At 36.6% G+C, this 27,080-nt stretch overlaps 1 protein-coding gene across 1 annotated transcript in view; it reads right to left on the reverse strand.

The window, feature by feature from the left end:
• Positions 1 to 8,582: 8,582 nt before the first annotated feature.
• Positions 8,583 to 27,080, reverse strand: part of LOC123319359 — an 82,443-nt gene continuing 63,945 nt past the window's right edge. The window contains exons 3-6 of the mRNA XM_044906277.1: positions 18,344 to 18,479; positions 15,430 to 15,563; positions 9,347 to 9,545; positions 8,583 to 8,834 (exon numbers count right to left, since the gene is read on the reverse strand). Coding sequence (XP_044762212.1) covers positions 8,758 to 8,834; positions 9,347 to 9,545; positions 15,430 to 15,563; positions 18,344 to 18,479 — 546 coding nt within the window. The 3' untranslated portion in view covers positions 8,583 to 8,757. The remainder of the gene's footprint in view (positions 8,835 to 9,346; positions 9,546 to 15,429; positions 15,564 to 18,343; positions 18,480 to 27,080) is intronic.

Genomic DNA, 27,080 nt, shown 5'->3' on the forward strand with positions numbered 1-27,080 from the left:
TTGATAGTGAAAACAATTTAAATAGTTATCGATTGAAAGAGATTAATACAGATAGAGTACGTGGTATCTTCAATATCAATGATATATATTTGTACAGTCAAGAAATGAGTATTGAAAATTGAGAAAAGAGTCAACATAAAAAAAAAATTTTTTTTTAACTTCAGTTTTGTATTCATTTTTTTTATTATGAAGCAATCATTGAAGGTTATAAGTAGGTTAGTTGAATCCAAGAGTTTTGTTTGAAAATATAAAATTTTCATTTTCAGAATCTTCAATTTAAAAATAAAAATTTTTAATTTTGGAGAATTTGTTATGGTTCAGTTTTTACCAAATGAATGTATTGTTGAATTGTCGTGAGTAACAATTCAAATCGTACAAAATTTAGTTTCATATAAAAGAATTTTTCAGTTGGAAATTTCAAAGAGGTTTCTCAGTTCTAATAAGATCTAGGCTAGTTAGTTGTTCTTCGAATTTTAGAAAATTGTTACATTTGTTAGCATTAATGAGGATATTTAAATTATCATAGATGCTCAGATTTGAAAATTTCAAGATGACAGGAAACAAAAAATAGAATTGTCAGAATTTTTTTTGAGAGTATGAATGAAAGTAATGTTTTTGTAATTTGGATATTGAAAGATTGAATATTATCGATACAGTATGTATAGAGTTCGGAGTTCAAGAATGTTATAATCTCATATGAGATCTTGAATTGAAAAATTGAATACAAGGATAAACATGAACTTTGATGGGAGAAAATCCTAATATGGAGGTGATATAATACATGACGAATTAAAAGAAGAAAGAAAGACAAATTTGATGGAAACATGGAGATTCTTCAAGAGATATTGAGAAAATTTCCGAAATTTTGACAACAATATAGTACAACAATAATGAATTCGACCAGTGATATCAGATAAGTAGTGTCATAGGAGCTAACTTTCGTGAAGTGATATAGACAGGACAATCAGAGATATAAAGTAAGGTAATTTAGTAATTAGTATTTAAGTGTTTGTATTTTATTATTTTCTGATTGATTATAGTTTGTTAATTGAATATTAAATTTTTTTTATATATATCATTGATAAATATCATAAAGCACTTTACAGCTGAGAACCCCCTTGAGAAAGAGTTAATAGAAAAATATTTCAAAATTCATTGAAAGTTGGTATTAAATCAATTTCAAAAGGTTTATGAATCCGTTTAAACTAAATTTAAAATTTTTTATTCATAACAGATTGACAATAAAGGGATTGATATAAAACGGATCATAACAGTACTGAATATTTCATTCCGTGAAGTTAAGGTAGTGTTTACTTAAGGTTAGGTTAGGTTTTTGTTTCCTTGTAGAATTCAAGAAAAGCTTGTTATTCAAAATATCTTTCTTCTTCTGATTTTCATCGAGTAGGTCAGTTTAAATTAGGTGAGGACGCGTTAGGTTGGGTGAAAGATTCATGGGATTATGCTATGTTTCTTAACCTCATCAATTTGAATGATACCGTGTTTCTGAGAATGTTTTTCTAGTACTGATTCCAAAGTAAAGGACATTTACCTGATAAATTAACCAAAGCACTTTCTGTAAATGATAAGAACTAGCATATAAACGAAATGAACTGTCATGAGATACTTCATTATCCCCTGCATTCAAATAACAATGTTGATTGTCGTACTCAAAAAAAGTCGACAATTTCTGAAGGCAAATAGTCTCAGCCCGCAGACAGTTTTCTTCCGCAAACTCTTTTCGTTCGCTGTCGTCACTATACGGCACAGTAAGAGAGCTTCGTCATTTTCGTGAATCCATGATTTGATACAAACATGAGTGCCTGTGATTATTACTGTCATTTGGTGTTGAGAATGTGATTTTAATATTAATTTCCATAATTATTCAGAATGGATAGTGACAGCGATATGGCCAGCAAATAGGTGAGTAACTTCCATAAAGTTGTGTAGTGGTCGACGAAAAAATTTAACATGCAGCTTGGCAAGAAACTATCTATTGTCCCGCCTAATTGCTAGCTTGGTCTATCAAATTGCAGGCTTGACTCTAACAGTTTTTCTGCCTTGGTTTAACTGACACTTAGATTAAGTCAACAATGAGATATTATTGATAAAATTAATAAAGATTTTGAAGCATAGCGTATAAAACCCATGTATGTAATAACGAGCATTATTCAGTGCTGTCATAATTTGACAGAACGTAAAATTATTCGGAAACCATGTAATCAACTTTGCTTTCCATGAAACGTTCAGGGTGTTCACTTTTAATCACATTTTAGGTCCAAAATCAGTTTCTTCTAGTCAATCTGAACTGATATCATTCATATGTATACAAGAGTTATTGATGCTCATATTTATAGGTACCAATATAACGTATACCTGAATTAATATTGTCCATCTGCCGTATACTTTACTCGAAATGATCAAAAGTAGGTTCGGATGAGACCGGATAGTCTAGCCTATACAGTTATCAGGCCCAACTATTTTGTCCTGACGCACTTAGCATGAACTGTTTGGGCCCAACACAAAATAGTTTGGCCTGATGAAATCGGGTTTGCCTGGTAACATATCTTCACGGACCATTCGGAATACATAAAGGGTTGTTTAATTATTGCAGCAAGTTTCGTAGTTCATTACAAATCTCAGATTTCCATTTGTTTGATTCAAAATTGGAAACCAAGGTTAAAATATTTGGATAGTGCTCAATGCTGCAATAGGGAATACTCCTTCGGACGAAAATGATATATTTTTTATTAAATATCTTTGAAACATCACATTTTGAAATAACCATTTCAACCGTTTCCTGAAAACAATTATTTAAAGTACTTAAAACTGAAAAAAAAATTTATTTAAAATTCGAAGCGTTTCGTTTCTATTGCACAAGTTGGCAACATCGACTGAAATATGCGTTGATAATAAAGGTCCACAAATACAGGTTGCTGTTGAGGCTCGCCAGTGAATACGCGCCTTATCAACAGCTGTGATTTTATAAACAGCCATTGTTCTTTTTATTTTCTAGTAGGCGCTGTTGCCAAAACGTAAACTAGAATCGAAGCGATTTGAATTTTAAAATTAAAATTTGAAGAATAATTTTGAATAGTTTCCGTGGTGCAATTGAAAAATTCATGAGTGAAATTCATAATTATTCAGTTTAAACTTGCATATGCTGTGATAACCCAAATTGAGGAGAATTCCTCATTGTTCGTTTCCTTGAAGATAAATTTCAATATGTTATGAATGTTTGAAGTACTAACACATTTTGATGGTTGAAGATATACAGCTTACGTCATGTTTATGTCTGAAAAATATTCACAGCTCTACTTCACTCCTAACAAATCAGATACAACATTTTTTTTTTTTTTATAGCAGGGGGAATCTGCGACCGTGAAAACACGGGGCTCTATCTCTCGCCCAGAGGAACCCATTTCTAGGGAACACTGTGGGGTTACTCACTCTCCTGAGTTTGCGACCCACTAAACCTAACCTGCTTTACATTGGTTCGGAGCATTTGCCTATAAACCATTTATCCCTTAATCGGTTAATTTCTTCTTGCACATTGTCGTGCTAGGGTTTTCATGTTCGTCCATTTCGGATATCTCTTCTTAGTATAGTTCCAATAAGTTTCCGTACTCATTTTAATCTCTCCTCAATTGATCTCGTGGTCTCCTTTTGTAAATTCTCATTCTTCCTCTGTCTTCCTCCGGATCGTAGTCCACTAGTCTCCTGAGTTCTTCGTTTGGATGTTCCTTCGCTGTTTCGAATAACTTTTCAGCTTTCCTCTTCATAAATTCGGTGATGGTTTCCCACTTCAAGTCTCGATATATCTGTTTGTTCCTGACAAACCAAGGCGCATCTAAGGCACATCGTAGTAGCTTGTTTTCTGTTGCCTGAATTCTTTGTATATGGCTCTTTGCCGCGAATCCCCAAGCACCTGATCCATAAGTCAGTTGCGGTCTAGCAATGGCTTTGATTATTTTCAATTTTGTCTCATTTGACATGTGGCTCTTTCTACCTATCAGCAGGTAGAGCATATTCATCGCTGCCTTGGTTTTGTCAACGGCTTGTTTGATATGGCTTCTCCATGTTAGACCTTTGTCTAGGGTGATACCTAAATATTTTGCTTCGTTTTTCCATTCGATTTCTTCTCCATCTACCTCTAAATTTGTTGTAGTTCTCAGTCTCCTCTTCTGCAGTAATATCGCTTGGCTCTTTTGTCCGTTGAGCTTTATTTTCCATTTAATACACCAGTCATTTATTTCATCTATAGCTTCTTGTAATTTTCCTTCTATGATTTCTGGCTTGCGATGTCGAATTGCGATTCCCATGTCGTCGGCATATAGTGTCAGCATAGTCCTTGGAGATTTTGGTATACCGTGAATATATATGTTATACAGTAACGGCCCAAGTACTGACACTTGAGGCACCCCTGCTTCCATATATCAGGTTGTGGAGTTTTCTCCTTCTACTTTCACGTAGAATCTTCTGTTCCTCAAATAATTCCTAATCAACTTGCACAGTTTCATTGAATATCCAGCATATCTCATTTTGTAAATCAATCCTTCATGCCATACTCTGTCGAATGCTCTGGCGACATCTAGTAGTACAAGACCCGTTGCTTGTTGCTTTTGAAATCCTTCTGTTATGTATTCTGTGAGTCTCAGTAATTGCTGTTCAGTTGAGTGATCTCTTCTGAATCCGAATTGCTCTGCTGGAATAAGATTCAGATTTTCAGTTTCTTCTGTCAGCCTTCTAGCGATTACCCTTTCTACTACTTTTCCTAGGGCGGACAATAAACTTATCGGCCTGTAGTTTTGGGGGAATTTTTTATCTTTGCCTGGTTTGTTGAACACTATGACTTCTGCAGTTTTCCACTTTTCTGGATAGTGTTCAGTCCTCATTATACCGTTTCCAATATTTGTGAGAGCAGCTTTACCTTTTCTAGATAATTTCTTCAACATAGCATTCGTTATTTTATCACTTCCGGGAGCTTTTCTATTTTTCAAGCTTCTAATTATCTCTTTTATTTCAAATGGAGAAGTTGGTTTTTCTATTTTGTCGTCTACTGGTGGTTCGTCCATTTCTTCTTCGTTGTTCTCTACTAGATACAACATTTGGACCATTTAGTGGGTACCTTGAAAAAGCTGTGCGATCGCCGACTCCTCCTTCAAAGGCTACCGTAAATTAGTATGTAGGTAAGTAAATTGTACAATTCATAACTAATTGACAACGCAAACCTATAAACAACAATACATGTACGCAGGAGATCGACGAACTGAATAAGCAGTTTTATTAATCCTGATCCTCATATCCGCGCTGCTGAATCCTTATTTCCAACATTCCAACTGAATATGTTCGGTTCACCCTGCGCTGTACCCGTTCCAACTGAATGGCTGCGAATACAATCAGAGCCATTATTACACGGCCAGTGTCTACCGTGAAGGGAGAACACGTTTCGGAAAACAAATTGATGCGTTCAATATCGACAACTCGGCAGACGTGTTCGTTTGGATGCAACACAAGATATTCCGGGATATGCGACAACGCTCGGCTTGTAGTAATTGAGAACTGAGTAAACAATTTCAGGAATTTACCGATTCTTGGTTAATAGATAGAGCTTTGAGGGGTTGCTTTGGACTGCGATCAAAGCGGAGAAGACATTTGCGGCTGTGACTGAGCGATAACGGCATCATGAATTTCTCAACAGACTCTTGGCTTCGGGAATCGATACTACAATATGTAGAGTAGATCGGTGGGGTTCGAACAAGCATTATTTTCTTAGGGGAGATTTGCGTTTCACGACAAGGTTACCTAGGTGCAATTAGAGTTATCCTCGACATAGTACTGTTCGTTGGGGAGTCTATGGATAAAAATCGATTGAAAATGACAATGCAGATATTTTTGTAATAATTCTTTCAAAACTTAAAAGTTTCTTCGGATTTTTTCAGATAGAGGAAACAGAAAGACAAATGGCACGAAATTCATTAATCCATTGCTGTATCACGTTACCCAGAATAAATCTACAAAGAGACTCAAAAACAAAACTATCGGTGCGATTAAACTCATAATTTTTTAGGGCAACTTGCGACTGTGTGCCCTCCTGTGACTGAAGAGACCCAACTGTGACCTATAGATCCTTCCACACTTCGGGCATCGATAGTCATCAACCAGATCCGTCGCTGTATTCTTCTCGAGTCTTCATTATAACTGTGAACCAAGAGCTCTACTGTGATCTGTCTAACGCTAGTTGTTCCCAGTTATGAGTGGCATTAACTGATTTTAGGGATTGATGCAGTATATCCTTAAACAGAGCTATTTTGGGGAGTCTTGTGTCTTGCATCCTCAGAATTAGACCGCTCTATCTGAGTCTGGCCCTTGTTACTTGAGTCTCAATTGTTATACAACTTGCGAATGCAAGACTTCTGCGTTTGAAACTTTGTGGAACAATCTGATGTGCATTTTTTGTCTTAGATGACGTTGTTTAGTTTGTTCATGCTGTTTAATATGTCGGCTGTAGGGCGTCCAGCTTTCGCTTCCGTAAAGTAGCGTTGGCAAGACCAATACCTTGTAATCAGCTGTCTTGGTCTACAGATTGAGGTTGTGATTTTGAAACACTCTGTCCTTCAGCTTACAGAATGCCCGTGATGCCGGATTGATACGGTTGTCTATTTCCGTGTCCAGGTTAGCCCTAGTATTTATGAAGCTTCCTGAGAATTTGAACTGCTCGACCTGTTCTAGAGTTTCATCCTCCAGGCTGATAGGCTTCTCTGGCGCGGAAACACGTTTATCGGCGGCCAAACAGTAGATTTATTTTATGAGTAGATCTACCCATTGGCTATTAGAGAGATGTGTGGTTGCAGATCTTAGGAATCAAGCTTCCTAGATTGTTTGGCATTGGGCTCACTCTTTCCCAGCAAGTCCTATATCTCGTTGTGATATTGGAGCGCAATCTATTGTACGGGTAATTTTTGATCTACTCGGAGAGTACTTGGTGAGGAATGAGGCTTCAAAACACACATTATGCACTGTTTGTACACTGTAGTAGTGAAGTCTATCCTTACCTACGCATCTCTGGTGTGATGGACTTGCATGGGGAATAGCTGAAGCCGCACCATTATGACTAAATGCCGGAGGAAAGCCTGAAAAAGCATTACGGGTCCTCTGAGATCCACCCTTACGGCAGAGCCATGGAGTGTCTGGTGGGTAAACCTTGTAGTTACAAAGGTGGCTATGAAAACGGTTCTAAGACTCTGGGAAAATGCAGAATAGGGTGATAAGGGACTGTTTAGGGGGCAAATGAGGGCTTTCAAGTTAGTGGAGGATGCCACCATAACCTCACCTTACCTAGGGATATTGCAATGAATAAAGATGAATTTTAGTGTTGTTTTCGCAAAGAACGAATCCTTATGCCACTGACTGATTGGATGCCAACCTGCGAATCCGAATAGTCGAATATTTTGCGACACATTTCCAACATTCACTCATGAACCCTCATTCTTCGAACACAATCAGAGCATTGTCTGGCAAAAAATCGTTGCATGTTGAATTCTCGCAATTTGAGTGCTTCCATTGTCCATCGCATGGAAAACACCCTATTGTCCTCCGACCCCACTTCATCAGAGAAAGAATCCATAATGAGAAGACCAGATAAATTAAAATTCAACAAAACACCTGAAAGAAAAATAACGCTCTGTCGTTTATTGTCTTCGCACCCCCTATTCCTGCTGTTTTTCAATTCCATGCCGTGTACTCCGTTCACATAAAAGATGAACAGGAAGTAAACAGTTTTTTTGTGTAAACTTCGGCTACTTGAAGCGTCCGAGTGGCGTTTTTTTATGAAAACAATAGGAAAGGAAGCGGAGGAAAAATGTAACGAAGCATCGGAGAGAAACTTTACTTCTCATTGTTCAACTACATATGCTTTCTGCATCCGATATCGAACGGATGTTTTCTTGGGACTCTTGTTGGAAGATTTATATTGATATAAGAAAGAAGAGGGCTCTTTGTTTCGTATACTTACGTATATTCGTTTCTATGCCGGCGGATGCACTGCTGGAAAAATAGGAGAGGGAAAATATTTACCTTCAATTAACATTATTCCTGGAGGATTCTGAGAATATGTTTTCATAATGATGTTTACAGACACGGGCGCTAATTTAAATGAAGTTTTCGTCCTTTTTCACTGACTGCACGAAATTCATTACGTGAATTATGTTCTTTTATATGTATCTGCATTACCTATTCTGCAGAGGATTTTGGTAGATGAAACAGTATCAAGTTGTCGTTTGAGTTAAATATTATATGGCCCAAGTATGTAATGAAAACATTCCGCCATGAGTAGATATTTGTATATTTTTTTTTAAATAATTAAATTAATAATTTCTTGACTAATTTCTAATATCTAAGATGCTAAAAACATTAGTTGAGTTCCGTCTGTACATAGCAATAAAATTGAATACTTTTTTCATCAACCCCTGAGCTACAACCCCAACCAACATATTGAACTATAGATTTCATCCATGTTTTTAGTTTTTTCTAATGCAAATAATCTTCAGGGATCCATTGCTCGTAAAAGGTATTGAAAAAACTCATAATTCAACGTTCAATTTATTCAACCATCCATCAACATACAAATTCAATATTGCAATAAAATTTTACAAAATTTTTCTTTATATATTCACTATAATAATTGCCATTCAGTCGATCACAATAGGGCATTGTCCCTTTTGATATTTTTTTTAACACATATTCACCTAAAACATTCACTTACGTTAACAGGAAGAGCAGAGTCATCGCTAAATTCAAGATGGCCATATTGTAGCTTACAGCAGAGCTTTGCATAACTGTAAAAGAAAATTAATGATGTTAGCAGTAGTTATGACAATTGATCAGCTAATTGAATGATCTAAAATAATCACTTTCTTATGGTGCTTCTAGATCTTTCATTTAATTCATCACATTTTTATGAAATTTTTTCAAAAGGTTAGACTTGAAAAAGGTGCGAAGTGCACCTCAGCATTAGCGTTATTCGACGTGAAAAAAAAAAATAGAGGAAAATAAAAGACCGATAATCATCCCATAGGGTAGTATTATTCAAACGTAATTTTTCATTGAACAGACGAAACTCAACTTAACGAAGAACAAAGTAACGAGAAGCATCCTTTTGTTTCGAATATAAATGAGCCTCGAACAAAACCACAAATTCAACGTACAAATGATAAAACGGACGATATATCAACCCAAATCGCAGGTTATGTAAAGTGTCCATTTTTTTCAATACCTCCAGGATCTCATATCCCGTATTTTCCTGTTACAGGATAGTTTATATCTGGTACGAATAAATCAAAACGCTTACCTCGGGCAGGGATGGGATCGTTGACGTTATAGAGGTTGAGCTCAGCAGTCTGCTGATATAAATTTCCAATTTCTGCGACGCACTTCAGTGTGAGTCGGTTTTGTTGAAAATGGGATGGAAACAGTGGGAGTTCAAGGTAATTTTCGCTGTAGAATAAATCGCCGGTTGACACTTTCCTGGTCACGCATCTTTCGCAAACCTGAAAAATAAGAAAATAAAAAAATTTAAAAAATTCAGAATTTATACTTTTTCGAAAGAAGTTGTCTATAAAGATATTCAGAGATGAGGTTAAGGGTTAAATACTCAAATGCGTAAAATTATATCATGAGCAGGGCGTTTTGGCTTATCGGCAAACGATGCAGTTTATTTTGAGTGTCATCAAGGCTGTTGAACAAAGAACTTTGATATTTGTTTTCAGAGCTAAACATAACCCATGCATAATAATTGAATATCTATTATAGGTTTCAGTTACCAAATAGGTACAATAAGCCTATTCTGTTTATTTATCATCCCACCATACCTACTATAATAAGGCTTGACTGACTGAAAATGTTCAACTTTGTTTTTCTTTACAGCAGAATTTGTCATATTTTGTTTTTATTTGAAAGTAGATATTTGATATTTAAGCTTGATAAACAAAATTTGAAATTTGTTGATAGCAGTTCATAGTTTCAAGACAAACTATTCTTCTCAAATAAAAGAAAATTTTATCTTTATCATTATTCTTTTATTTTTGAGGTGTTTCACTATTATAATTTTGTTTTCTTATTTTTCACAGGAACTTTCTTACTTTTTTTCAATATCTGACATCAACCCTTAGGGTGTTCAGCTGTTTTCTGTTATTAGTACATAAAAAAGAACTAACATTACCTACATGACCCATGGAATGTGGCAAAAAGCAAAGAAAACACCGCTTCTGCAACCCCATAAGTGGAGTTTCACACATTTCATTAGTATTAAGTGAACGAAACAATCAATTTATCGAGGAGATCCTTGTCATAACTAACACTAGACATCCGTTCTCCTTCTAGAATTGGGTATCGATAATTTTTAACGTCATGTCCACGTCTCATTAATCAGTAAATGCATTATTAATCAACTAATTATGGTCATACTAATTACTGTGATCACGTTTAAAATACATCAAGTCCTGAGCAATGTTTACATAAAGATAATTACAATAATGATTTCATCAAAATGGACCAATATCGGACATGCAAGGTTGACTTCATAACTAATTAACTGAGAATTAGTGTGTTCTATAATAAGCTTCAGTATTTAGTCAAATAATCCAATTATATGGACTTATAGTGATTGAAGAAGGTAGAATGGTCGAAAAACTGTACTGGAAAGAATAACATGAATTTATAGTGTAGGTACATACGCTTAACCAAAAATCTTCTCGACATTGACATTTCAATTCCATTATTATTATTGATCCTTTCTAATTTCCATCGAAATTCTTATACGTTTTTTTAGTATGCCTTATGATTAAAGCCTATACCTATTGCTGTAGAATTTTTACGATAGTTATAAAGATGATTCTAAGAAAAAATTTAAGAATCGCTTTAAAATATTTTCTACATATGAAGTCTATAATAAAACGTGTTAATAATATGAAGTTTCTTTCTTGCCTGGGATTCAATTCACTCTATTTTTGTCTCCATAAACAACATTTCAACAGAATTATTGCTTTTCAAGTTATTTGAAATTATTTCTGGCTGCTTGGTGATCATGCGGCGACAGTAAGCCTATGCGATATACTGACAATAAGCGTACATTAACAGTAATTTTTCACCAAAAGTAAACCTAAAGCGACAGCGAACCTATCGCGATAATATGTAAACAGCGACACTGAGCCTACGGTGATAAAAAGTGTACTGCAGAATAGCTTATTTGAAATTATTTTTATAGTGTGATCCAACGGTGACAGTTAGCTTATGGTTAGAGTAAGACTATGGCGACAATAAGTCTACCGCGACTGTAAGTAAACGGTGCCAGTAAGTTTACGACAACAGTAAGCTAATGATGATAGTAAGCCTACGGAAAGAGTAAGCATTCTGCAGAGTAGGTATACGCGGAGACGAAAATTGACAGTAAGACTAGATAGCATAAGGCGATACTATGGCGATTGTAAACCTAGGGCTTACGGCCACATTAGGTCTAAACCATGGATATTGGATATGTTTTTTCACCAATTTGATCTTTTTAAAACGGCCACAGTAGCTCTGCAGGGTATATCCTGGACTTCTAAGGCTTTTTCTTCTCCAGAAAATGATTTATTCTCATGATATTTGAAATTATTTTTATAGCGTGAGTCTACGGTGACAGTTAGTTTCAATAGGTTTCAATAAGACTATAGCGACAATAAGCCCACCACGATTTCAATTATACGGTGACATTGAGATCAAGACGACAGTTAGCTAACGAGGATAGTTAGCAAACGACTAGGAAACGAAAATGGACAGTAAGACTACAGTAACAGTGAGCATGCGGCGACAGTAATACTATGGCGACGGTAAACCTACGACAACAGCAGGTTTACAGCTATTCTGTATCATGAATCTTGAATCTCTTTCCAAACGCCCAGTATAAGGATTGTAGTTCTACAGAACATATCCTGCACTACTAAGGCATTTTCGTCTTCAAAGGATGATTTATTTTCAAGGTATTTAAATTTTTTTTTATAGCGTTAGCCTATGGTGACAATAAGCCTATGGTTACAGTAAGGCTACTGCGATAGTAAGTATACGGTGAGAGTAAATTTAAGGTGACAATAAACCAACGGTGATAGTGAGCTTTTGACGACAGTAAGCCTACGTCAACAGTAAGCCTACAAGGATAGTCAATCTGCAGCGACAGTGAGCCTAAGACGACAGTAAGCCTACGACCATTCTGAACAATGCTTCTTGAATAGACTTCTGAAACCAATACAAGCGAACAATGTTTTTAGTATCTCTTCACAACATATTTATGCAGCATCTCTGAAGCGTTTTCGTCGTAATAAACGACAATGCGTTCTTTGAAAGTTGATTAAAAGTAGGTATTTATATAAGCATAAAGTGCCACGTTACTTCTCCAATAAAAAATGGTAATATTTTCCACAACCTCAACTAATCTATTCAGTGGAGAAAAAACATTCCCTAATGTTCCCTGTGAAGTTCCCTGAGATTCCATATAAGTTTGTTCGTTTGTATATCCAATGTGACATATTGATAGCGTTAATGGATATCATAAAAAAACTCCTTCCATCTAACTATTCAACTATACCGACGATTCCGCCAACCTAGAGCGAAAATGTAAACAACCACTGATTCGTGAGGGATAACCCCCGATCTTTCCAGGCTTGATTGAGCGTGATCGTGTTTTTCTCCCGAAAAACTCCAATCAAGCGTACATTCCCAAGGACGCCAGGGCCTCGAACGGAAGTTGCCGAATCGAATTCTCCCAAATTGTATGATACTCGTGGTAAAAATAAGAACGCGGGCGGACCGAGCGGATAAGCCAGCTTCAAATCGAGCGAGAACGTAAATTTTGATTAAACGTTCTCACGGAAAACGAAAAACGCAAACAAATCGTTGCGGTCGATCGCGGCTGATTGTCTGGAAAATTCGATAATCGGTTTCTGCGGCGTATATATATTTTTTCGATACAGTTTCCATTATAAATGGCGAATGGGAAAGGGGGGTTTCACGGGGTAGGTGGTAGATTCGAGGGAAACGCCAAATACTGGTTTGTCGGTGTTAAACGAGATAGCTTACGTCACAATATAGACACACAGTACAATATAGGTACTGAGAAAAACTAGACATTTTAAACGCTGAATATACGGGGATGTATTGATATCTAGTTGACCTAGACAAGTTCCATGCATACAAAAAATATTGCGTTACCATAGCAACGAACAATAACTCATTAGAAGTGTCAGTGTGAAGTTTGAGGTCAAAAAAGTAAACCAGAGTTATGCAATAAATTAAAAAGAAGAAGATGTCTACCGAAATTGTGAAAATCGAAAAATTGGACTATCGAGCCATCATCAAGTACCTGTTTTTAAGAGGGTAGAGAGCAGATTTACGAAGATATGCTTAATACCCTTGGTGATCAATGTCCTTCGTATGCGATCGTGAAAAATTGGAATGCAAGCTTCAAAAGAGGCAAATTTTCCATTGAAGATGAGGACTAATCGGGAAGGCCAGTTTCTGTGTCATTCCCCGAAAATATCGATGCAGTTCATGACATGATTTCATCAGAATTGGGCTAAAACGGATATCTGAAGCACTGAATATTTCATACGAACGCGTTCATCATATAGTTCACGTCAATTTGGACATGAGAAAAATTGCTGCAAAATGGATCCCCTAATGTTTGAATGTTGACCAAAGCGTGCAAGGTAGAAGCATCGAGTTCGTTCTGTGCTCGATTTGAAAACGATGTAGACTTCTCGAACCGAATTGTTACTAGGGATGAGACTTGGGTACATTTCTACGATCCAGAAACGAAGCAACAATCGATGTAATGGCGACACTCTGGTTCTCCAAGTCCTAAGAAATTTCGTGTCCAAAAATCTGCTGGAAAAGTTCTTGCTTCAGTGTTTTGGGATTGCCATGGAATAATCATGATTGATTTTTTGGATAAGGGTAGAACAATAACCGGAGATTACTATTCGACATCACTGACCACTCTACGAGAAAAAATTAAAGAGAAAAGGCACGGGAAGCTATCCGAAGGTGTATTGTTCTTGTCCCTGCACACAAATCTCATGTTGCCATGCAAAAAATTCCTGATTTAGGGTTTGAATAACTAGAACACCCTCCTCATTCAACAGATTTGGCTCCATCCGACTATCATCTCTTTCCTCAACTGAAAAAAAGTTTAAAAGGTCTTAAATTTTCTTCCAACGAGTAGGTAATGAAAGCTGTGGAGGTCTGGTTTGCAGATCAAGAAGAAACATTTTATTCTTGAGAGGTCTAGAGACGTTGCAGGTTCTCTGTAATAAATGTATCCAATTAAGAGGAGAATGTGTTGAATAATAAAATATTTTGACATTGAAATTTTATTTGGTTCTATAGTAGGCTAAGAATTTTTCAATATATCCGAACGGTTTATTCGAGGTATACCTTCTGGAAAAAGAATTAACCCTATAGTGGCCTGAATTATCAATGTCTCATCCGCATTCATAAGTGATAACGTCACGAAATCATGACAGATCATCAAACTGACGAAGTATCATGATCTAAATCTCAACAACTGTAGATAATCCAGAAGCCTCTTGCTGACTGTAAAATACTCCGTCTCTGAAATGAATACCATTATGGTAATAGCGATGAACTATCTCGGCTATGAAGCTCAAGATCTGAGACTCTAAATTGGCCACAAAACTGAACAAGTTTCGTAAAGGGGTCTTATTCAATTTTTCGGCATCGCCCATTTAAGATCCCGCAGTGCGCACTGAGTGGCTCTCTTCCAAATTCAGTTTCAATTAAAACGAGATGAGGAGCATAAGGCTGCTTCTTGCTGATGAAACGTTGGAGTGTTTTTTTGTTACGTGGCATCCTATTGAGTTCGAAATGACGTATAGTCGCAGATTTTTCAAATTACGCTTGAAGAAACATGTTTATTCCATTCTAAGCAGAAGAATTCTTAATTATTCATCTTGGCCTACATGAAAAAGTTTAGCCGAATATTTTCGTAATGATAAATTTTCGGGCAAATGCTGGTACAGGTCAATCTTATTTAGAGGTGGAGATTTCTTGTGGTCTTCAACTTTCAGCTATTCATGTAAAGAACCATTAACAAAAAATTCAAAAAGATGTGATTTTATGGCGCCCTTGACATTTCGAGTAAAAAATGAGAATCTTGTAATGTTGATAGATTTTCAGTATCGTTTCATCATCTTGTGATCAAAAGGAACTAATCAGGATATTATTTAGAGCAAGAGTCAGTAAAAGCTGAAGACTAAAAAAATTAAGAAGAAATCGTTACCCAAAGAATAGAGGATAAACGTAATGAATCAAATTTCAAAATTATGGCATCCATGATTGGAAAAACAAGGGCTTCTATTTACATCATCAAACCTCACTTACCTGCACATCCTTCAGATAAAATGTCAAGGTGCTAGCCGGTCTTGATGGCGGTGAGGTGCAATTAGCTCTGAGCACGTCTCCACTGTCGTAAAAAGTCCTCTCAGTCGTTAGGGTGGGAGGATTAGAAGGAAGCACTAAAACAGAAAAGTAGAGGACTTCAGAGCTTTCTAACGAGCGATTGATTGATTGCAAATATTCGCCACATGCAGGAGGCAACCTGGTAGGTTGGTAAGGGCTGAATTTTTAACAGAACACCGTCATCCAAATTTCCAACAGGTCATGCAAGCAATCGATTTTTCATTTGTCATGGGAAAATGAAGGATTTATCTATGCGAAGTGATGGGAATTGTAGTTAAATCTTTCGATAATTCTCGCATGAAAATATCAATTTCAAGATCGTAAAAAAAGTTCAATCTTGATACGAGGTGTCTTTTTGCGTATTCTGGCGTTAAACAAAATTTTTTTCTCTCACACAGAATTTTCTGAAAACAGCTCTTCTCGGATGAAAATGGCATGGTAATTCAAACAAAATTTATATTTTGTTAAGTTCTGTGTCGAAAATTGAGCGATGCCCCCTCCGACCTCGCTCTTGTCTACGCTCCTGACTAGTTCCAAACGTCAATGTATTACTACCTATACGCAAATTCTATGTTACTTCGAAAACTATTCATTCTCTTCTCATTTTCTCTTTGTTCAGATTGCTGAATCAACTTCTGTTGTGTTGAACTCGAATATTGTAAAACTTTTCTACGAGTTCACCACTGTTAAGTAATTTTTTTTTTCAAAATTATTAATTTTTCTATTTTCATGTTCTTTTCATGCTTTCATTGTGAATGAAATGTCTACGTGTGAAATCATAAAGAATTTTCAAACATATTTGCAATCCTCACTAGTACTGCTCAATTGATATGTTCTCTCGAGTCAACTCATTTATGTGCCTCGCCATGAATATATATTTTATTATATTTTACAATTTACATAGATTTTCAGACTCCTCTAGATTTTCTTATGGATGGAAATGGATATCTCTTTGATCATGAATGCTGATTTATTGTGTTCTCGTGCTCATCTCACTAAATAGAATCAGTCAACTATGTTGTTAAACTCTCATTTACATATGACTAATTACTGTTATCGAGTGTCAGATGAATGAATCCTCATGTTCTCCAGGAATTTAGTTGATTTTCCTCAGAACACGATGTGAACTCTTCTAATATGGTTCAACAGTCATTAGTAAGCCATGACACTGGTTGAAAGTCTCTCGTCCTGTTTTTACCCTGGAAGATCTGCTCTGATATTTGTGTACTCCCTCAGTTGGCATGATCTTCTCATTATACTTCTATTATATCCTCAAAGATATATTGACATATTAATTCATCTTGCTCGATATACAGATTAGATCTCAAGCCTTCTGCTCTTCTCGAAATCAACGATTAGTTGTTGCCTTCATCATTTTGTAACTCTCGTACTTTATCATTTGTCTATTTTTCTGATGGACATTCTAATCGTCTCTATAAATGCTGTATCCATTGATGAAATCTCTCCAAGACCAACGTTGTTTATATTAATTATAATATTATTGCTCCACTCATATTTAATGTATTGATCTCATTGATCACCAGAGTTAGAAAACATCAATATCCCTTTGGCGAGCAGTTCATTCGAAAATCGTAAGGAAATACGGGAAGGATAATCAGTACTTTTGATCCACAAAAAAGAGCCACTTTTTTATTTCATGATGTAGATTATCTTTCGAGTCCTTTTAGCGAAAAAACATTTAATTCTCTCAAATTGATAATTTTATGTTTCCCTGATGAACTCCAACACCAGTTGATTAATTGAAATAAAGGACTTCGCCATTCAAAAAATTCTGTAGTCAAGGAAACTTCAGCTTTATGAAAAGTACATCCCACTCGACTCGCTGAATTAACGATCGTCGGAATAAGAATTCAAATCTTGCTCCATTTGCCGAATCAGTGCCTCTTCACAGAACTTCCCCCTGTACAACCCACGGCACAATTGTGCGACTTTTCCCGGAGCAAAAGCATTTCCCCAGTTATAACTCAATCGTGATATTTAATTCACGGTGTTCGAGATCCAGAGCTGCAGAAAATCATCCTGCTCGCGATATAATGGAAGCTTTCTTATTGAGGGAAAAAATGTCAGCTAGTTGAAATATAGATTTTGGCATGAGGAGCGGTCATCGAAATATGAAAAGTTTAATTATCATGTGTTTGGAGTTGTTGTTGATGGATGGCTCTGTTTGGTAGATCTAGTGCTTGTCGTATTTGCATTTTTGTGCCATTAACGTCAATGATGAGTCATAGTGTACTGGTTTAGTGGAAACAATGAATTAACGGCATCAAAAGCAATCGAATACATCCTTTAACTCATTTCCATACATATGAATGTTTGAAGCGTAAAAATAAATATTCATTCACTGAAATCTTTCGAGTGTTTTGAAATTTAGTGAGAGTTACACGCCCTGAAAGAACGCTTTGCAATTGGAAAATAGACGGTTGAGTTCTGGTTAATGGTTATGAAGTTATGCGTTTGTCTGAGGGTCCATGTACTAGGGGATATTTGACACATAAATAGGCATAAATCAAAATCTAAGGCAGATGAGTCCATTGGACTATTTAGTATCCAATCTAAAGGTGAAACAAAAATAAGGGTCACCATTTGAAAAGTAACCGATGAGTGTATTTACCCACCTGTATATTTGAACTACTTTTCTTTCACAATACAATATTTCCCCAGCTAGCTTCTCACAAGTTCGAATCCTGTATTGAATTATTGACATAACAAATACCTTCTCCAAAGTATCCGAACTACCCATGCATATTTCTAGACAAATCCAAGCACATGCCCTACTAGTAACCGAACAGTTATCGGTATATAAGATCATAGTTACCAACAACTAACATATCCGTTGAGACCACCCGGGTATAAAAGCTGGGAGCATCTGTGGTCACTTCGCAACTAAAGTTTCCAGATAGGTTGAAGCCAACATCCCTCAGGACCACCTGGCTATCGTTGGAATGCTGCAACTGTAAGGAAATTCGAAAATTGTTAATTCCTCTCCGAGCCCGGCTTATTGCATCGAGTTGATAGATGTGCCGGAAAAATATCGAACTTGGGGAGATAAATGCAAATGCTGGGGTGGTGCCGATAGGCTAGAACATCTGGGCGATTTGAACGTTACCGAGTGGAAAATAGAGTTAGAATGGGGGATGGCGAACTTTTCAGAACTGACTTATAGGTTCATTCTTCTCTCCAATCTTATCAGGATTAGAATTTTAACAAAAAACGGATTTTAAGAATGATTTTAATAATTATTTTGAACTGCTTCTGATGATACATTTGGTAGATAAGTATTAGAGATAATTTTCATCAAAAACATTCTATAAGAAAACAACTAGGAGTTGGCAACGTCTATTTGAGATTATCGACATTCCACGATTGCCAACCTTACTCTATTTGATATATAGTTATAATTACAAAAAAATTTTCCTTAAAATAAATATTTTGACTTTGACCTTGAGGTCTATTGTACCCTCCATCAGAGCTGTTTCCACAATTTTGCCATCTGCAGCTCTAGCTCCACCTCCACCTCCAGAGTTCCAATGAACGCCAGCACCTGTGAGGGCTTCAAGGAGGCTAAGACCTGATTCCTCCCATAATTTGCTCGTCCAGGACATTCCTTGCAGAGGCTTGCAATGGCAAGGCATTCTGTAACCAGATGGGCAGAAGTTTACTCATCTTCCCTACAGACTGACTACATCCGTCAGTTTCTGATAAGCCCATTATCATCATATGCTTCCTACGACGACAATGCCCTGTGAGGAAGCAACTATTTTTATTGGTATAGGTACATCTTCCTGAACCACAGAAAGGTTCCTTGGCCAGTCAGTGGCGTTACTGATGTTTGTGCTCCCTTTATGGCAAGAGTATTGGCCTCTTCGTATCCTTTGATTACAGAGTGACCAGGAACCCTGTCTGAAGAGAACATGTTGTTCTTGCCTATTTCATTCGGTTGCCTTCGACAATTCCATATCAGTTTTCAGTCGATGATATAAAAGTTCAGTGCTTTGATAGCACCTTGACTATCAGAATGGATCACTATGTCACATCTTTGATAGTTTCTCCTCAGTTTTATGCCTACGCATCTTCCGATTGCAAGTATTTATGCCCGAAAAATACTCCAGCAGGAACCTAACTATAGTTTACACTTGGCCCCTAACCTAACCTAACTTAACCTAAGGGGGAGAGCTCACCAAAGTAGCGTAGCACTGACATGGCACATACATGACAAAGGCGATGCATAGTTTTCAGATATCGCACATCTGAGTGAAGTGTCAGTTGCGTGAAATATGTCATTCTCAGTTCATATCTGCAAATTATGCATCGCCTTCGTCATGTATGTGCCATGTCAGTGCTACGCTACTCTGGTGGTCGCTCCCACTAACCTAACCTAATCCAACCTAGCTATAGTTTACACTTGGCCCCGTATATTCCAGCTCCTATCGTGGATTTGAACCATCTATTCAATGATACTGACTTTGTAATGTTGGGGAGTGTATTACTTCTTTTTTTTTCACACATCTCTGACTTCTGATACACGGAGACAAGCGGGAAAGAACTGGATTCTCAAAGCACAGTGTAGATCGACATGGAAACAATTGAAAAAAAAGAAAGAGGCCTATATACAGGAGTGGGAAGTAGAAAAAGTATTACTTCTCCCATTCTCTTTTTTTTTGCATAGCATCGGATTAATGTTCTGCCCAATGCTCACTTTTTAAATGATAACATCCCTAGGTAGGTTTGCTGATGGCATGGACTTGTTTAGAGACCTCCAGAATTATTCCCTGGCCAACCGAATACTTTGAGATTGAATGGACGACGTGTTCCAATGATTGAAGATTAAAAATGTTCTGACAACATATACATAAATTGAACCCTAACAAATTCGTTCGAGAATTATATATTCTGGCACATTTTACTGGTGTGAATCATAGTGAGACTGATAGGTTAGGCCATTAAATACACAAAAGATATTCTTCATCCTTCTCCTGATTAACGTTTCATTCGAGAAATTATTTCAGGAGTCTCAAAGTCAACAGACGACTGCGTACTTTCCTTAGAGTAGATGAAAAACAACGGAGACGATAAATTTCCAGAATTTCATTTCCTGACAGTTGATGCGAAGCATCCAAGATGTTGACGTAGACAAATACAGATTCCAAAGGCTATATCCAGTACATCCGCGAAAAAAACCCACCCATACCCGCTTATAAGTGTAATGAAACCGTGTTTATGATAAACTTCGCCGCCACATCCCCATCCGCGAAATTGCATTTCCTCCACCTTCTCGACGCGTAATATGCAATTTATCCCTGTGCTAATATGAGCGTTGCGTCATCTTGTAGATCCCTCAACTGCTTTGACTCGCATTTTCTCCAGGAAATACAGAATATAGAAAGCGCCGCCAATTTCTCTATGCGGTTCCCGGCTTACGTGCATGCCTGAATATACGTTTTATTGCCTAATTGGTGTTGGAAGTTGACATCGTGGAGTATGATGCACTAAAACCGGAGATCAGAGAGGAGATTTCTTGTTTATGTACTTCTCCGGAAATAAGCATAAGTCAATTCTTTCGGAAACGTCCCATTTTCCTCATAAAGCGAAGCTTGGAAAATGCCCTTAGGTGAAATCAGTATGTACTGAATGTATTATTTGGCTTCATTATGGTAGCTGAATGCTGCTTAACAGTCAAACCATGAATGAGGCAGTAGAAGTGTGCGCATAAATTCGTCAACTGACTGCTACATTTCTATCTATTCTGCAGCTGCTTTTCTGCACTAACCGAAGACTCATTGTATAGCTTTTTTCTTCAATTAACTCTCTCCTACATAAACCCTTGGTCTGGGTCTCTGGGTGTGAGGTTGAAGATATTCGTCCTCAATTATGGATCGAAAAAAATAGAAAAAACCTTATCTCATCCAGTCTGCCGAATTGATTTTAGTATTTTAGAGGCTAAATCTTTTCCGATGTTAGACTAAACAAAGACAAACCTATCAAACGAAGGAAATAAACTTCTTGGATTGTCTGTCGGGGTTTAGTCATTTTTTCTAAATTTGGATAACAATATTTCTTTTGGTGTAGCCTAGATCTGTATCCATTTCAAAAGAATGTTTTCTAATTTCGCTATTCGTTTTATAGTGCTGATCTGCAAAAAGTCACTAATTATTTCCGACCACCAACTATGTTTATGCAACCTTGTTGACGCCCTGGACCAAAAAGTCCAGTAATTCCTATTCTGATTTGCTGGAGGTTATACCACGACAAAAATACATCAGCCGGGAGCGTGTTCCACAAATGGTACAGTTTGGTCGACGAAGAATTTTTGGTAAATAGATGTACTTGAAATTGGATTTCACAATCGGCAGTCCTAGTCCTATATGAGAATCCGATACCATTTCGTGTAGGTGAACGAATCATTAACCATGGTAATATCTTCAGAACTGGCTCAAGTTCAGAACCAGTTGCAACTGTTGAAGTTGAGCAGTCGGTCAGTACTACCATTTCTGGATAGAATTCTGGAGATGCAATGATTGTTTAGAAACCTCACTGATGCTACAGGTTCCTTGTCCAGTGTTTTTTTGCATTAGTATCTGATCGTGGGGCAATTGGTCACTAAGTGATATGAGGTTTCTTCCTACTCCCACACAATTGGCATTCGTTAATATTTTCCAAACCTATTCTCATCTTATGTTTTACCAGGCGCCAAAGGACAGGAAGGAGTTTAAGGTTTCTTCCAGAGTGTTTTTCTTTGGCTTTCTCCTTTGTTTCGAAGCTCTTCCCTGAGCATCCATGTTCCTTCACTATACATACACAGGGTGTTTTTAAAGGTGAGGCTTTTTTTTAACAGAAGGTAGAACTGGTCAAAATGAAGCGTTTCACCAAAAATCACCCATACAAAACTTTCAGAATGACAAAGTTTAAAAAAAAATTGAAAATGATTACTGACTACTGAAAAAGATCCTTTTACGACCCTAGACCGTTTGTTAGCTGAACTATCGCAAGCCTAAGGAAAAAAATTATCGATTCGACCAAGTGGTTTCGTTTAGGATATTGGCTCGTTGGATATTTACGTGATAATGAAAATGGAAACTTAGGATCGCCGAATTGTTCTCATCATTTTTCAGTAACTCACACGATTTTATGAAATGGCTCATTTCGATACCAACTGACAGAAGAGACTTAGGACACAAGTGTGAAAAAAAAGAATATTACATCGAAATCTTGCCAATAAAATTCGACTAAATTATTCACGAATTTTTTCACAATGGGTATCACAATCTTCTTGTTCAAATATTCCAACAATCGTAGTAGAAATGGGATGAAACGGGGAAACATCATAGCACTCTTTCAACATAACTAACATAAGCACTTTCAAGAAACTGCCTCGATTTTCTATATTTTTTTTCACCTTAAATTGCACGATACAACAATTATAATTCTCTCAAAAGTGACCTGATGCATCTAGTCCGATGAACTTGGTACTGAACCGTTCGTTGTCCAGCCATATGTTTATGTTTTGTTTCGTATTTCCGAAGCCGGAGTCACCTTCCACAGTCCCGTACTTGAAATTCAATGAAATTTTGTCGAACTTCTAGGTGTTGTATCTCAGCCATCTTGGATATTTTATAGAGACAATTTGTGGTGAAACGACTTATTTTGAGGAGTTCTGCCTTCTGTGGAAAAAAGCCTCACCTTTGAAAACACCCTCTATAGTATATATACACTATATATAATATGTTTCGTTGTTTCGTGTTTTTTGTGGAAAGTGCATTGGACTCCTTATTTTCTTAGATCCCAGTGTGAGCCTACCTAACTAGGTTTTTTTTCCGTTTGGAATCAATATAAGAATTTCACAGCTTGAAAGTATCAGAAAGGACAGCTACATCACATTTCTGATACTCGTCTGTTTTATTTGATGTCTGCTATATTCGATGTATGTGTTTGGGCAACCGTCTCCGGAATTTCAACGGCAAAATTTTTTTTCACGATGTCGGTACATCAAAGGAAGCGACAGCTGGGTGTGCACCCAATTTGTACAGTGTTATGACAAACAAAGCCATTCATCGTTCCAACCACGTGAAAGAACGGACGGAAAACTCCGGAGTACGGATATTAAAACGGCGACAATATTATTCATCTAACCTCATTGAATTAATGTTTCAATCCAAAACAAAAACCAGCAAACAGGTAATTTAAAGCAAGCCTGTTCATCATAATCCCGAAATGGGGGTAATAAAGGAAACGACCGTGGAAAGAAACAAAATGAAAATTGGGTCTATTATTCAAATTACTCTCGGTATAACTCAGTCGCTGCTGCTTTGAATTTAGACAAATATTTCTGTCTTTTCAGTTTGTTCTCTTTCATAAACAAGGATGAATGGAACTCTTCATTTGGGTAAGTGGCCGTGGAAAACACGGAGGGGAGATGCGCTTTTGCCAATATTCGTGAACATGTAATTATGAAGAGTTCCAACTATTGCTCCATTATGCGAGGTACCAATTTGTGCTACGATAATGGACAATTTATTGAGCGAATTCTTTGAGCGATATTTCCAGGAAGAAGTCTGAGAAAAACGGGCTCGATGTTCTCCCAACTTATTCTTAATCTTGATAAAAAAAATGTCGCTGTTCTGTTCGCTACTTAATTTCAAACTCAAGATAGACTGTTTATTATGAAATTTACTTCGTAAACTTTAACTACGGTCTAGTTAGTATAAAGAACTTCAAAACTGGAAATGGTCGTGGAGAAATTAAGGTCGCTTTGGTTGCAGTGAATGTACTACTGTATTAGATATTCTTGGTGGTAGTACATTTCCTGATATTATTCTTGTTACAGCTGAGTCTAGGTATAATTTGTATCTTTCTACGGTATTCGAGAAATTTCATGAAAAAAGGAGCTTAAAATGACTCATTCTATCACTTAATACGATATTGTCATTAGATGGCGCCGTATACAGAGTGAGTCTTTGACTCGTGCAAATATTTTAACCGTAGATTCTTGAGATCAAAAGAAACACTTTTTTGCCATACCATTTTTTCAGATTCGGCTCGGTTTAGACCATACAGGCTGTTGAAAAAACATAAGAAAATAATATTTTTAGTTTAATCCCACGAAGAGTTTCATTGAATGGAATAAATTTCGGAAAATAGTTTTCCATTTGTTTGATGAATTTTTTTCGAACCCGAAGTATCACCAACGTCTTTCAGTTTTCTCATTATGACCACAACGAACCATACAAATACAAAAAATTCCCTACTCTTGAAACTAAGCAGCACGCTATCTAATGGATATTTGAACATTTTGTAAAATAAGAGTATTTCTCATATTTTCTCGTATAAAGCACCGTTTTTGAGTATTTTGATGTTCAAAAATGAGAAGTGTTCGGAAAATTGGGATATTTGGCTGAATACAATTCTGTTTGAAAGATCCACAGATGTGTAGTGTCATAGATTCAGCTTGTCATTCTGAAAGGAAATTTGTTTTTCCAGGAGTGACATAGCTCATTATTGAAACATAAAATAGCTGTATCTTTTTATCAGGGCAGAATCGGAAAAAATGGTTTAAGAAAAAAGTGTTTCTTTTGATCCCAAGAATATACTGTTGAACTATTTGTAAGATTCAAAAGCTAACCTTGTATAATTGTGAGAATACATCTTTTCAGATACAAAAAGTTGAAATGATGCTTGATTTGACTGAGATCTATCAATAAAAATCAATATGCATTAAGCAATCACATTAAGCATTCCTTATCTCGATGTGAATTGCCTTTTGCAGCATGAATTTTCAGTCAAAAGTTTAATTATTGCCGCATTGAAATGTGGCCGCTCTTAGATTGGTACCCATATCATTGGATGCGACAGTAGAAAAGTTATTTTTCGAATACGGTTCTCGCTTTATGGATATAGTCGTCTTAAAAAAATTCTTTCTTCAAAGACGACAGGTGCAACTATTAATGTATGAAAAGTCAAGTTCTTTGTGTATTTGTTTCTGTCTATACTTCGATTTCGGAAATAAATGTCATTCTCGAACAGTGTGATAAGTGGAAGGGATGTCAAATGTTGTTTCCTGTTCCTTATACGTAAGACTACATAAATATGTTGGCTTCTTCACTTTATTGTTTGTTGTCCTTTCATTGTGGATGCAAATGAATGAACATAGATATGAATCAACATCAGTTTGATAACAGGAGAGATCATTGATTTTGTTTTTTAGGAGTGTAAAATTGGTGAGTTATTTTCCAACTTTCAAACTGCTGTTGACTCTTTTGGTTCAAGGCCTTTATTTCCAGAGTTTTTCCTCGATTCATATCATCTCAGAGGATACAAGCATTCCAAAGCATCTTCCTCGATAATTTAAACACTCACAATCTCTATAACCAATTTTTTTTCTGGGTTTCGTGTAACTGGAATGTTGTTCGCGGTTCTACTTTTGTATGCAGAACTTTTCTACCTGGAGTTGATAGTTCCACGTGGAAACAGAGCTCTATTTCAGATTTCACAAAATCCATTCCGTCATTTAAAAGTATTTATATAGGCAATTTTTGTGATATCTTTCGCTAGGATGAGTTCTACGCTTAGCAGAGTGTTCGGCCGTTCGGAATGAACATACATCAGATATGAACGAATTTTCATTTTAAAAATCGTCGGACGAGGGATCAAACGCGTAAAAAAACGAACTTCGATATGAAATATGATCACCCATTGTATTGAAAAAGTGGACTGCTGCAATAAGGTATTCCCCAGCACAGCTTGCGCCCGCACAGCACGCTGCGCACAATATATTTCACCTGATTCGACGGACGATGCTATTATTGTGAAAAGCGGATTCGTCAATCAGACACTGAGGGATTAATTCCAGTTCCCCTGTTCTCCCATTGGAACTGCGGATGTGAATCTATAAATCAAAAGAGGAATTATTCTCTTACCGAGACGCTTTGATCGGCACTTCGATGAATATGCGAACAGCTAGAAGTGCCTACAATTAATGGAATACTGATTCTCTATTCAATAGAGGCTACATCTCCTTCGGTACTGCTATTTTCCTCCAAACGACAAGGGTGGGAAATATAAATAAATAATGAATAAATAATTTAGTGGTCTCTTAGGACATGAAATTGTGTGAGACAAGTCCGAAAAAAAATAATACAGACAATCACCAAAAGTATCCATGTCAAAATTCACCAACAGAATAATAACAATTTTTCATGAACAAAGCTTTCACACTCGCCTTGAAATCTCTAGGATTCAAGAATAAAATAATGGAAGATAAATGGTGAAACAATTTTATGCTTTGACATGTGGGATATATTTTCTTGTTTTTTGTTTTGGTGTAAACGGCATTTATTAGTTGAAAAAACTGGTCAGCAAGACGACCTTGCAGTTATATCATAGATCATGCACCAAATCCGTTTTTGGACAATAGAGACCATACTAGTTTTTGGAGAATTTTCCCAAAGAAGAATATTGTAAGATGAATGACTAAATACTAAGCTGTAATAGATATTGATCAACGATGACATGGGAAGCAAGTGTCTTACTCTACTCAGAGCAAAAATAGACCGATAGTG

Source organism: Coccinella septempunctata, chromosome 8 (genome assembly GCF_907165205.1).
Source record: "Coccinella septempunctata chromosome 8, icCocSept1.1, whole genome shotgun sequence".
Lineage (NCBI taxonomy): Eukaryota > Metazoa > Arthropoda > Insecta > Coleoptera > Coccinellidae > Coccinella > Coccinella septempunctata.